This window comes from Dipodomys spectabilis, unplaced genomic scaffold (assembly GCF_019054845.1).
Source record: "Dipodomys spectabilis isolate Male_0828 unplaced genomic scaffold, ASM1905484v1 ptg000210l, whole genome shotgun sequence".
Lineage (NCBI taxonomy): Eukaryota > Metazoa > Chordata > Mammalia > Rodentia > Heteromyidae > Dipodomys > Dipodomys spectabilis.
The window spans coordinates 6,531,070-6,545,025 of record NW_024870887.1 but is presented as its reverse complement, the minus strand read 5'-3'; the positions used below and the strand labels follow the sequence as shown (position 1 = coordinate 6,545,025).

Below are 13,956 nucleotides of genomic sequence, written 5' to 3'. Positions count from 1 at the left end.
ATCCACCCCTTAGCCACCACCTCTGCTTCTCTAGAAGAGTTCTAGCACACACACACTCAATGGGCACAATGGGCCTGAGGCCGTGATGGCTCAAGCACTATCTAAATGGGTTTCTCCACCGCTCTGAAGAGCCTGTGAGGGCTGAGTGTTGCCTTTGCTTTTCTCCTCCGTAGGTGACAGATGAGGCTACAGTGATGGGGAACGGACTTGTGAGCCAGCATGCCTACACGGTGACGGGGGCTGAGCAGGTAAGCCAGGCCCACTGGCCTGAAGTAAGTCTCTGCCTGCACTCTGTCCTTTGTTGTTGCTCTTCTGAATAAGAGGCAGCTTCACATGCCTCCAGAAAGACCAGCAAAGTAGACATGAGGGTTTATGACCCAGCCCTGCCATGGCCCCTCCACAAACAGCCTCAGTGTCTTCTATCCAAAGTTCTGGCACCCAGGACCCTTTTCCCTTAGGAATCCCCAGGAATCCTTGCTCTCCATGGAGTGATTTAGGTCAAGTAGCTAGCTAGATGAAGTATTAGCCCCGAAGAGGTAGAATGGAACCCCTTCTCACCTATACACACAGCAAGTGACTCTTGGGAAAGTTTTGCCCTGAGATAGGTTTCCTTTGTGACATATAAGCTAAACTGATATAACAAAGTCTCTCTAAAATCTAGGACTTAACCAAGATCAAATTCATTTCTCCCTTGGGTAAGCAGGTAATCCTGAATGGCTCTGCCATCCTCAATAGGGGATTTCATGTCTGAGCTCAAAACAAGTGTGCAAAGTCCTCACAACACCAAGCCAAGGGAAGAGAAAGAGCCCAGGGGGCATCTGTGCCTTTAAGGAAGAGTTTGCCCTGATATGTACAGGTCAAGAGATCCTGGTCCTCTTGTTCTTGGAGCTGTACCCCAACCATTCTGCTCTTCCCTTCCCTGAAGGGCAATCAATATTATTGTTCCATTGGCTACCAATGTGGACAAGTCTCAGGATAGCAAATATGTTTTATTCCTGTGATACCTCTTATCATTCGGCCATGCTATCTAGCTTCCTGTGTTGATCAGACTTTGGTGCTTTCTCCAGAATGAGAGAGCTGTGGGCATTAATGATGTTTACAGTGGACATGGGATGAAGGGGTGGTCTAGACAGAGCATCTCACCTGGGAAGATAGATGATCATGGCCACCTGTCCTGTGTGGTCTATCCTGCCCTGCCCTTCCAAGCAGCTGACAGTTGGAAGGATGTGTCCTCAGAAGATGGAGCCTGGGAGATCTTCTGTATAAACCCATTTCTAAATACATTTGGAACAGGTATCCTGCCATTTCTACGTCCTGGAGAATCACAGGGTACATGAGCAGTTTAGAGGCCTGGAGAAGGCTATATTAACAAAACAATTACTGCTTGACTTTAATTTGCCATTAACTATAAAATATTTTTTTGTCTAGGAATAACTATTAATGGCCAATAAAACTAGTGCTTACAAAAATCCATCTAAGTGAATGGATCAAGAAAATGTGATATATATCACACACACACACACACACACACACACACACACACACACACACACACAATGGAATTCTATGCCTCCATCAGAAAGAATGACACCACCCAATTTGTTAGGAAATGAAAAAACTTGGAAAAATTTATTTTAAGTGAAGTAAGCCAGGCCCAAAGAAACATAGGTTTCATGGTTTCTCTTATCTGCAATAATTAATATATGACTAGGACAAGCAGAAAAGGTCAAAAGCTGTGTACATATGACCAGATAAGATAATGCTAACTGAAATGAACCCCAAGATAGAGACACAAGAGGTTTTATCTTTGTTGCGGTTGTTTTTAATGTACTATGTGATTTTTTTGTTTCTTTTGTATGTTCTTCCCCCCATGGTATAACCCCTGTTGTCACTGTATTTGATTCCAGTGCCCTGCATCATATATATATATATTTTTTTCTAATTTGGGGAGGGGAAGGGAAATAACAAAATGCTGAAACAAGGATACAGGTTGACCCATTGTAACAATGAGATGTACAAGACACTATGTTGAAAATGAACTTTAGGGCTGGGAAGGTGGCTCAGTGGTAGAGCGCTTGCCTTGCATGCCTGAGGGCCTGGGTTCGATTCCTCAGCACCACATAAGCAAAAAGAAAAAAGCCGGAAGTGACACTGTGGCTCAAGTGGTAGAGTGCCAGCCTTGAGCTGAATTGCTGAGGGACAGCGCCCAGGCCCAGAGTTCAGGTCCCACGACCAGACCCCCCCCCCAAAAAAAAAAGAAAATGAACTTTACAACTTCGGGTGGGGGGGAGAGTTTGGGAATTGGGGAAGGAAGGGATGGTATAGGAAAAACAAAGGAGGAGATAACAATGCTCGATAGGAAATGTACTCATGTAACTGTAACCCCTCTGTACAGTATCTTTACAATAAAAATGTATATTAATTTAAGAAAAGAAAATCTATCTAAAGAGCCACTGTTCTAGGATAGACAAACTGAGCTACCTTTTTCCCAGCAGTACATTTTCTGAAAGAGTTAGCTTAGGAGTATGGTCAACAAGCAGAGCATATGAGGTAACCCATTCTTGTGATCACCAATAGGACATTATTGAACAGTACAGTTGTACCAGGGCTAGACTTGGTTACAAATTCCTCCTCCAGAAAGAACAGGCTGTAACTCTGAGCCACAAGTACTAAGATTCAGGCAGCCTATAAATGTAGTGTGCTTTTTAATCTGCTCATCCTCCCTCTAGGCAGGACACAGACAGGAAGATAAATGAAATTGGCATTTTTTATTAGGCACCTAGTTCCTGGTGGCTCCCCCGGGCTGGGGGTGCGTGTTTATCAGCATGCCTCATTTAGCCCTGCACTCAGCCCCTTCCCATCACTGGCTGCTTTTCCTCCCCATGCCCAACTGAGCCCCCAACTATCCATTGGGCACTGAGCGTGGCTCATTAAGCTCTGAGGGCCACCAGGCAACCATTTCTCAAGTACTGGCTCCATGGGCTCTAGCCGGTGCTGGCAGCCAATGACAAACTGTGTGCAAGGCTTTTGGGGGTGAGGCTGGGAAGGTGAAAAGCCTGGGTTTATGCCAGGAGCTATCATAGGGACCAGGTACTGGGAGCCAGCAGAGATGTAGAGATTTGGAGATGCAGTGAGAAGCAAAGGAAAAAACCTGATCAGAGCTAAGGTCAGGGGCCTTGGGTAACTGTGCTGCTCCTCCAGGCAATGCCCTGTTGGTAATAGTACAGGCCTTGGTCAAGTGGATTATGGGTTGTATTTGAGGCTAAGGTGACAATCTCATCAAGAAGGGTCCTTTATCCACCTTGAATTCCAAAATAGAGAGTCTGACAAAGGCTCGTATTGAAATTTTGTCTCTGCCACTTAACTTTGTGGCTTCAGTAAAGATGCTTAACCTCTCTGATTGCTTAGTTTCCTCATCTGCTGGACAAGGATTGTGGAAACGTCTGTCCTAGGAATAAAGAATGTAATTCATGTTGGTCAGGGCCTGCTTCCAAGCATTACCTGAGCATGTGGACTTTCTCCTCCTGATGGTGACAAGCTATTCAGTTTGCTCAGCTTCCTGCAACTTAGAGTAAGGAAACAAATTCTCTTTCCTTCACTCCTCTGTCTGCCTAGAGGAGACACTAGCTCACAGACCAATAAGCCCAGCTATACCCCAATCTTATTTTAGTCCCTCATCCAGATTGAGGGATCCCGGCTCCCACAAATGTGGTTCAAGGTTTGCTGTTGTTTTTTTGTAACAATTCCTCAGATCTACCCTCTGGATTATGTGGAATGAATGAGCAAGGGAGTATCTAAAGTAAGGAAGAGGGAGAGAAGGAGGGAAGGAAAGAGTAAAGAAAGGAAAGAGGGAAGGGAGAGTAAAAAGGAAGGAAGGAAGGAAGGAAGGAAGAGAGGGAGGGAGGAAGGGAGGGAGGGAGGGAGGATGAGGGGAGGGGAGAGAGTAAGGGAGGAGAGAGGAGAGGAAAGTAGAAGAAGGGAAGAAAGAATGGAAGTTCAGGCCGTTGCAAGCCATCTACTCTCAGATGACAGTCTGGCCAGGGCCAGGACGCAGAGTGAGGAGGGATAGCCTCAGACATTTCAGCTCCCAGGCTACCCCAGTCTTGCTTGTATCAGGCTCCTCTACCCTCTCACTCAGGAGAGAGCCATTAAGGCTGCACTGCAGTCTAAGAGGCTCGAAGGGATGCAGGCTGTCTGTGGGATAGAGATGCTGGTGGGGCTCGTAGGAAGATGGAACCCATAAAGCTCTCTCCCTTGCAGTCTGAGCTGTTCACCTGCTGCTAGATCCAGGCTCCAGAATGTAGCCGCATGGCACAGTGGACAGCTGCACCTGCCCTCCTCGTGCCCAGCTGAAGACAACAAAGCCATTTTCCCCTCTCTCATTCCAACACCGTGCAGGCAGAAGGGAGTCATTGATTGGGGTTTTTTTTCCCTTCTGGCTACAGGCAAATGAGGTCAGAAGTTAAATTAGTCCTGGGAGGTAAAAAGCAGCTGCATTTGTATTCCCTCTTTCTGCTGACTTCTACCAGGGAACCTGACAGTTCCCTTTGTTGTTCTTTATTACAGATTCAGTACAGGAGGGGCTGGGAAGAAATCATCCGCCTGTGGAACCCCTGGGGCAAGAAGGAATGGAGAGGGCGCTGGAGTGATGGGTATGGCTTCTGGAAACCTCCATAAATTCTTCATTGAGAATTTGGGGCTGGTAGAGCCACTTGCTGCAGGCCCGACTGCAGCCTGTCCAATCTATAGCTCGGTGTGGCTGTGGTGCAACTCCAGCTCCCATGATGCCTTTCTTCAGGCATCTATTATGTGCATATTACGCATGCTCTGGGAAGTATACATCATATGAGGTGACAGGTGGGTGCTGAAAGCTATAGGTAGATGACAAGACTTGGTGCCTGTCATTCAGAAGGCTAAAAGTTTAGCCAAGATTAGCAAAGAGAGTGTATGGCAGAGCAAGAGCCAAGTGAGAAAGAGAGAGAGAGAGAGAGAGATGCTTTATCCCTGAAAGGGGTCCTGTGTATTCTATATTCTAGTCCTAATGATGACATGGGATCAAGATGGAAAGGCTTCATGGCTAAGGGAGTTGGGAAAATCAAGGCAAAGATCTGATGGGCTTTTTCCTCTGTGTGCTCAGGTAGTAAGTCCTGTTAACTGATCTGGACTTCCTGTGAAACCCACCTCAGCCATGTTAAGAGTGGGTAGAGTAGGTGGGTCACCCAACTCTGACAAATAGATCCCAGCAAAGCTCCTAGCTGTGTGCTCAGTGGTTTCCTTAGGGAGCTGAGTTGGGCTTTCTCGGCTACCATATGACCTACCCTTGGTGTCCTGCCATCTGTCTTGCTGACTCAGAATGAGAGGACTGCTCTGGGAAGGACATAGGGGCAGCAGTGAGCTGCCTGTACCTCTTAGTGATTAGTAAGCTGGGTCCTGTTGCCTTCCACTGAGGACCTGTGCCAGGCCCATGAAAAGTGTCGCAGCATTCTTGCCAGCGGGGATGGGGAACATGATTGAAAAGGACATGCAATGCATTCAAACAGAGCAGGACCCAATGAGCAGCAGAAATCAATACAGTGAGTACAGTCAGCTCTGGAAGGCAGATGTAGACAGCCAGTGTGCCAGGCCCAATGGGCTGGCCAGACCCTAGCCTGCCACCCCAAGACAAGTTGTGGTAGGACCTTTCTGATTCCTTGTGAACCCCAGGGGCTTGTGTGTGACTGACCTACGTGGGCACTCGTCAAACATGAGATGAGGGCATGATGGTAGGGAAAGGGGACAATAGGCAGGAAACAGCGAAATGAATTTATAGAATCACCCTGGATATGACCGCCGATGCCGCCTGGAGAACAGAACAGCCAAACCTCTTACGGGAGGGAAATGAACTTGTAAAGCCAGGCACTAATCCAGCCTGCACTGTGTCTTTACTTCCTGTCTCCTGCTGTCCTTTTCTCTTGCCTCTGTTTTTTCTTCCTGCCCTTTCCTATCCCACAACATTCTGATATAAAGCCTAATAACCTCTGGCTCTTTCCAGTTCTCCTTCCTAGCCCTCATCCAAGCTGGCCCAGAAGGGTAACTTCAGCAGCCAGAATCCTTGATTTCGGGTTGGCTGTTAGGAGTGGAGGTGATGACAGATCCCCTAGGGCAGAGAAAGAATAAAGTCACATGCATTGGTGTTTCACCCATGCCTCCTATGGGAAATGTCAAGTGGCCATTGAAGGTGACAAGGGCCACCTCAGGAAGGAAAAGAGTGTCATGGATCGGCACTGTTCAGTGAGAGCTTCACAGGGGACAGTGAACATGGGGTGGGGGGATGGTGCATTTCAGAAGAAACAGGGGGTTGAGAGGAGCACAACAGGATCCCTAGCCAGGAACATGACCGACAAGCTGGCCTGAAGCAGGGACAGGCGAAGGGAACAACCAAATCTTGGAGTCAACCCCTGCAGGGAAGGGTATGAATGGTCTCTGAACAGGGGAGAGGTACAATGCAAAACAGCACCCCCCCCCTTCCCACCTCCAGGCCCGCACACATACACCAGAACCCTGGCTGGAAGGAAGTGGTGAAGATGTCTCCATGTAGGTAGTCGATTTCTTCCCGACTTTTTAGGAATGGAGATGGATGGGGAGAGCCGGATGTTCTAATCTCAGCCATAATTGAAATTTCAGTCGCACACACTTAAAGGCAAACTTGCATGAATCAATAGCATATTGATTTACACTACATTTATTTTCCCTTACACACTGCAGAAAAAAAATGTAATTATCGCTTAATTATAAAATTGCCATTTTACAATAACACATCTGACTGCCTCAGCCTACAGCCGGAAGCTGGAGTGGTAGTCCTTTGCCTTGCTGTCCTGGCACAGGACATTAAACTGTAGTGCCTCTGGGGCCCATTGCTGAGGTGCATGCCTCCACTTTAAAGCGTGGACTGAAGGGAAGGCAGCCTCTCCCTTCTGCTGGGAGGGTCTTCTCCACACCAGACCCCAGGACAACTTCTGTGACACATTATCCCAGTATTCATCAACTAAATAGGAAAAGAAGCAAAAGTCTATTGCATACAAATCATGTGTCAAGATGTGTGTTAAACACAACTGATTGCATGGAGAGCAAAGTCGTGGATCTCTTGTTGCTTAAGGCTAGCCAAGAAGAGCTCTAGCAAGGAAGGAACAATAGCAACACAGGGAACTGACTATTGAACTACAGATGGGAGTGGTGTAGAGAGTAGCAGTGCTCAAAGAGGGCTCTACACCTGTTCTGTGGAGCAGGTAGGGAATCAGTAGTATAGGCAAAGCATTTCCCTATGGTCTCTCTATGCACACAGGTCCTGGGAGTGGCAGGAAACCCGTGACCGACGGAAAAACCAGCTATACGAGAACAAAGAAGATGGAGAGTTTTGGTATATACCCTTCTTTAAGATTGGTGTTTTAGTGGGGTGCTGGTGGTTCATGCCTGCAATCCTATCTACTCAGGAAGCTGAGATCTGAGGATCATGGTTCAAAGCTAGCCAGGGCAGGAAAGTCCATGAGACTCTTATCTCCAATTACCCATCAGAAAACCAGAAGTGGAACTATGGCCCAAAGTGGTAAAGTGCTAGCTAGCCTTGAGCAAGAGAGCTCAAGGACGGTGCCCAGACCCTGAGTTCAAGCCTCATGACTGACAAAATTTTTTTTAAAAAAATCTCTTAACTACTTTCCAAGCTCTCAACCCTTCCTCCTTTCCCTAAACTTTTATGAGGATGGAAATAACATTGCAAAGATCCATTTGGAGGAATCTATTTTCTCTAATGAGACATAGATGGAGTATGGCTATCTACCCTTTCTTGGGCTAAAAATTACCTGGGTGATGAGACACTGGACTTTTCTGGGCAGTTTGACAGCAAAGGGGAATGATATCAGAAGCTTCAAACCAACAGCTCCTTGCAAACTAGAACCCACATCTTCATGCCATTTTGTGAGGATTCTAAAACTTCAGTTCCCTCCAATGGGGATCCCACAACTTCCAGCCCAATTCCAGTGTTCTGGGTGGGATGTCATTGTCATTACCCAGATATCATGCAGAAATCAATGTTTTGAAAATACATGCTCAAAAAAAAGAGAAAATACATGCTAGAAAATACAGAGCTAGGTTTAAAAAAAAAACAGAAGAAAGAAAATGCCTGCTTTGAAGAAGATGGACATTTCTTAGAAGGGCTATCTGGTTTACTTATTGTCATATTTAAATGTAATTTAGCATGGGTGACTAGAAGCCTGGCTCTAAATTATTGGGAATCAGAGGGACAAATATAAAAGAAAAATATTCCCAATATCTCCACATTCATCACAGTAGGAGGTGGGAATTTTAGGTGTGGGATCCATTTTTTATCTTTATTGTAAAGGTGATAAACAGGGAGGTTACAGCTACATAAGTAATCCATTTTTGTTTTTATAAAGACTTCAACAATGTGCTTGGCAAAGAGCCCCCCTGGAAGGGCAAGCTCTGCCAGAATCTAGGACCCAGAGCCTAGAAAGCCTGGACAGCATCCTGCTGGCCATGAGAGTACCGCAGTTGAATTAATGGATCAGGGAAATTGGTAGTGATACTTTTCCTGCCAAAAGACAGACCAAAACCCAGACTTTGACTCTGCCCTTGCCCTTTCACGACCAGGAGGGAAGAGGGACTGAGGCAGGAAGGTGATTGATACTGAATACACCAGAATCAGATGGTGGCCTTTGGGTAGGACAGTGGAGAGTCAACTTCAGGGAAGCACAGATGGTGCCAAAGGAGATGGACCCTCCTCCTGGAAACACAAGCAGTGGTCATTTAGTCATGTGCGTCTGTTTTCCACAGGATGTCATGTCAAGATTTCCAAGAGAACTTCTCCTGCCTGTTCATATGTAATCAAGTCCCAATCACCTTGGACCATGGACTCACACCTCATGAAAGATGGGGACAAATGATATTTAAGAACCTAGGAAACACTGCAGGTAGGTATGACATTAGTGGTCATTCTGACTGACCTAAAGCAGTCAGCTCTAGCACAAGCCTTCATTTCAGTGCTTTCTGCCTTGATTCTGTATATATGCTAGCCAGAAGCTGAAAAGAGAGGGATTTCTCAGCCTAAAGGAAGAGCTACTGCTCCCTCCAAGGAAAATGGCTGATGGTGGGTATGAAAAGGAGGATGTCCCTTCATGCCGTTCTACAATCCCACTCACCTTCAGGAATGCAGGAGTCTGTCTGCTCCTCAATAAACAGCCAGGTTGTGAAAGAACACTGGACAAAGCCAAGGCCTTGGTTAACCCATTATCGTTGATGTACATTACCTTTGCGACTGTAAGAATATACCTTGTCTCTTTGTTCTCAGTCTCCCTAACTATAAACATTAGAATTAATAATCCCTGTCTTTCCTTGAATGTACAAAACACTACCCAGAAACCAGGGAGAACTTCCTGTCCTGTCTGGGTTGTAAGGCAGCGGTAGTAGGTGCCTTTGAGCCTGTCTTTGGGCTGTCCTGAAATGTATGGCATAGATTGTGACCTTAAAAAGTTTTCTCTCTCATTGTATCTCGTCCTTCCTGTTTGTAACATTAAGAAGTGAATTCAAAGTTGAATATGCTAATACATCATTGGTAAGGAAGCTGTAAACAACATATGCATGTGTGATTGTGTACGTGTATGTTTGTACCTACCTGTCCACAATATTTTACTTGACTGACCCTAGACCCCAGGTGACCCCATTTTTGATCTATAGCCTCTTGATCACACTGGTACTCAGAGAGCTTTTTTATCAGGAGACTTTGGGCTGACTCTCCAGGTCAGCTGAGTCACTGTTACTGATTCGTTTTCCTGAGCTGTACCAGTCTGACCACATAACCAAAGCCTTCTCCTTTGGATAAAATGCATACTAATGAACTAACCAAAATTATACACTAGAGCCATTTTTAAGTAGTTCCTTACAAGGAATAGAGGGGAAGGAACAGGCAATTGAGGTCCTACTATGTGTATCCTCTTATTTGGTCCTCATAGAAATCCCATGATCATGACAGTCCTCCATGTCTAACCATCCCTTTGCAAATCTTCCCAGTTGTGATCCAAATGTTCTCATACCCATTCATTTCTATCCTGACTTATCAGCATTGCTGGTTGTATTTAAATCTATAGTTCCCACATTAGTTCACTTTTTTCTTTGCTTTGGCTTCAGTGGGCATGCCTACATAGAAGGCACTGTGAGTTGTCATCTCCTTGCCTGTTTTTCCATGCCCCATTGATGTTTGATGCTTGATGCCATTTTAAGACTCTGATGTACTGCCAGCGTATAAGTTCATGCATGCCTGAGGACACTGGAATGTCACTTGCCATGATCAAAATGGCCCTTGTGTCCAAATTTAAGACTTTTTTTTAACTAAGTAAGGACTATACTCTCCTATTTTTAAGATGAAGAGACTGAGGCTGAGAACACAAGGAACTAGGACTCTGGGGAAGGGATCCAGATCTCAGGTCTCCAACTCCAGAGTTTATAACCTTACTTCACAGAGCTCTCTGAGCTGAATATGGCCCCAACAAGAAGTCTGCGTATTGATAAGCACCAGTAAGGGCTCTTTCTCACACAGGAGGACCTGAGAGTGATTCTCAATACTTCTTCTCTGTGCGAGAGCTCATGGAAGGCAACAATGCTGTTGTGTCTGTCACTGTCATGCCCCAAAGCTTAAAGGCAGAAGATGAAGAATGTCCACTATCTTTCCAGGTATTCAAGGTAAGGCCACTTGGTTCAGGGCTTGTCCTTTTGGGGACAATTGCATGTAGTAATAGGACTGGGGATAACAACCAATCAGGCTGGAAATGTTGGGAACATACACCAATGATTTGGAGATAAAGCCCCAAATATCTGTGGTGTTCACCTGTCCAATTCCAAATTTTCAAGAACTCCAAAAAACTAGCAAGGAGATTAGAGTTGACAATATAACCAAAGGACATACCTCTTGGCAGTGTCATTTGTTGGTTTTCCCTGTTATGCTACAGAATCGAATGCCCATACCTCAAAAAGTTGCCTGGTCCAAGAGTAGTTGTATTGATGCAGATTCTTCGGCCAGCCTCAGATCTCCTGAGTCAGAATCTACAAGGACAGAGTCAGAAACTTTGAATTTTAACAAGCTCTTCCCAGGCAACTTGTAGTTCTTATGTTGAGAATCTTGGGTTACTTTTTTGGGAAGAATTTAAGAAAATACCAGGTATAAACCCAAAGTGTGTTTTCTTCTTATGTTTAGCCCAAAGTCCAGCCCTAGCTCAGTGAGTGACTCATATGTAAAAGCATCTGCTGGGCCATTTCTCCAAAACCAGGGCTACTCTTTATCCCAGGTTCCTCTCTCCTCCCTGACAATCCCAACCAGCTTCCAGTTCCCACGGGTATCAGCATGCATACCACTATGAGGCTATAACCAGGAAATTCAGTTTTTAAAATACCACATAGAAGAAAGGTTACATCAGAAAATCTGATACCTCTATTTCCTCTTTCTCTCCCAAACATTTCAACATATCCCAAAGATAAAGATGACATTCTCAAGTCATTCATCCCACAGCTTCCCGGCACTAATAAAGAGCACATGTCTCTCACATGCTGGAGAATACTCATCTCCTATCAGACTTGAAGACATGGGGCTCATGTCAGAGTTCATGGCAGAACTAGAACTAGGTACAGTTTCCCTAAGTGTGTTGCCAAACACACCTTTCACCATAGAGCCAGAGGTCTGTTAATCGACTGGGGTCAAGCTATGATTGACATTTCAGAGCGATTTTAGTTTCTGCTCACTGGCACTAAGGCAAGTTTCAAAGTCCATTTGTAGCCCATTTGTAGTCAGGCAGGGCACCTGGGTATTCTACTCTGATGGGACCAGTCTTGTGCACTGGTCATGGACCTCCCTAGGGAGAAGGCCTCATGATAATATGAAACTTCAAAGCCATAGTCACATTCATTGTCTCAAAACCTCGATTATCCCCAACTTTATAGATGTGGAAGCCAAAGCTTGGAAAGCAAGAATGAGCTTTTGAAGGCAAAGCTAGAGGTGATGGGGTCCTGTTTATTGCCAGCACTTGGGATCCTAGATCTCAGCAGAGCTTAGGCATTTGCCTTTCTGTAATGCCCAGAGTACCAAGAGAAACAAGGACTCTAGTTCTGCCAAGAGAGACTTCTCTCTTACTGGATATTTCTGTGACCTTTACATGTTCCTATTTCTTTTGCTAAATTCATCAATAGTCAAAGTTCCAGATATATGTGGCCTATAGAAGAGAAATTGTCAGGATTCAATAAAATGCTTTAGAGGTACTCAAATCTGCCTAAGCTATTAAAGAACATCTCCTAAGGATGCAATATTAGATACTTGTCATTTTTATTACCGCCTGACATCTGAACACGCTTTCCACCTTCGGGGCATCTTGGTATGAGGAAGAGACCTGCTCTTACTGTAGCAGCTAAAGAGGCCAAATGTTATCTCTCCCTGAACCTCGGATGCAAAAAATGTAGATGTGTGACCTAGATTTGTCCCCTTTGATATTACCCTCACCAAGGATTCACATCTGGCCACTCCAAGCTTTGGTTGCTGAAGAATTAAGTAAAGGGGTAGGAACAGCCAAAGGTTATTTACAGTAAATCTTTGAGCCCAGCAGTAGCAATTCAGTCAACCCCTCAGGGGGTTCCCATGCACTTTCTGCCCAACCATGCAAGCTGCAACACGCACTATGGGAGTTTCCCTTCCAATCAGTGTCTTTCCACTTTGTTCTCTCAAACTAGGTACAGTTTTCCCTTACTGTGAGAGGGTTCTTATTCTCAGTGTCTCCAACTTTGGATTATGAGAAAAATGCAAGGCTAGAGGTATAAGGGAAAATTTGGGAAGAGGAGTGAAAAAATTGAGACACCTGATCTACTGGCCAGGAATGATCAGGTCAAGCACCAGACACCAGACAAGTCTATTCAAAAAGAAAAGCTCAACAATTTTTGCTTTTCTTCAGGTGAGAAAGAAGACATGAGAGGATCTTAGTGCTTCCTGGGGTCACAACTCCTACACCTGCCTTTTGATCATCACATACAAGCCTGGGACCCCTGATCCGGGCAGTACCTCAGCCAGTTTTTTAATACTACCTGGGTTACTTTTCTCCTTTCCACCAGAAATGTGTTAGTTCTCAGTTTGCTGCAGGAGCACTAGAGATCCCACTGGATCTTTCAGAATCTCAAGTGCATTAAACACCAAGGTTCTAGCCCTTGACAACTCAAAAGACACCATTTGCAATTCAGCTGAGTAGCAACCAATGTATGTGCCAAAGACCAGGCTCTCAGGCATCCCCAGGACTAAGTAGGGTTCAGTGCTGACCCAGCTGAATTGAGGCTCCAGGTTTGTGGCCAGTGACTCTATGGCTGCTGTGGAACACTGCTCTGCTGGACTAATATAAGGACACCAACGGTGTATGAACAGGCAGGGTCAAGTCAGAGTAGTGAAACAGACAAGACATTCTATCTTTGCCTTAAAGCTCCTCCTCCAGAATGGACTTTCACCCTTCCCTTCCAGCTTTCTCCTGGCTGAAATATCTGGGAAAATCAACTGGTCTGTCCAGGTTGCATAGTGGGAAAGAATTAAAAGCCACATAACCTGGGAAAGTCTGTGCCCAGAAGTGATGGACCTTCTTACAAAGCATACAACACAACGTGCCTTGTTTCTAGCCCTTCTACATAAACTACTGAGCCTGGATTTCCACATGCATAATGTAAGATACTAGTGTCTGCTCACAAGGTCATGGTGAATGTCCAGCACTTGACATAGGAACACTTCACAAACTGCAGAGAGGTTTAAAGATAGAACTGCTTCCTCAGTGCTTCACCCCACTGAATGGAAAGAAGGGAACCACAGCCTCTTCTCATTCACATGTACCCCAAACATCCATCCCTACAAGCACCGAGGGTCCTAGAACAAATTCCCATCATATTTACAGGGGT

General features: G+C 45.4%; 1 protein-coding gene across 1 annotated transcript in view; it reads left to right on the top strand.

Moving 5' to 3' along the window:
• Capn13 (calpain 13) overlaps window positions 1-13,956 on the top strand; it is a 73,668-nt gene that overhangs the window by 44,346 nt on the left and 15,366 nt on the right. Inside the window, exons 7-11 of the mRNA XM_042696739.1 lie at window positions 174-248; window positions 4,567-4,652; window positions 7,322-7,396; window positions 8,827-8,963; window positions 10,586-10,728. Coding sequence (XP_042552673.1) covers window positions 174-248; window positions 4,567-4,652; window positions 7,322-7,396; window positions 8,827-8,963; window positions 10,586-10,728 — 516 coding nt within the window. The remainder of the gene's footprint in view (window positions 1-173; window positions 249-4,566; window positions 4,653-7,321; window positions 7,397-8,826; window positions 8,964-10,585; window positions 10,729-13,956) is intronic.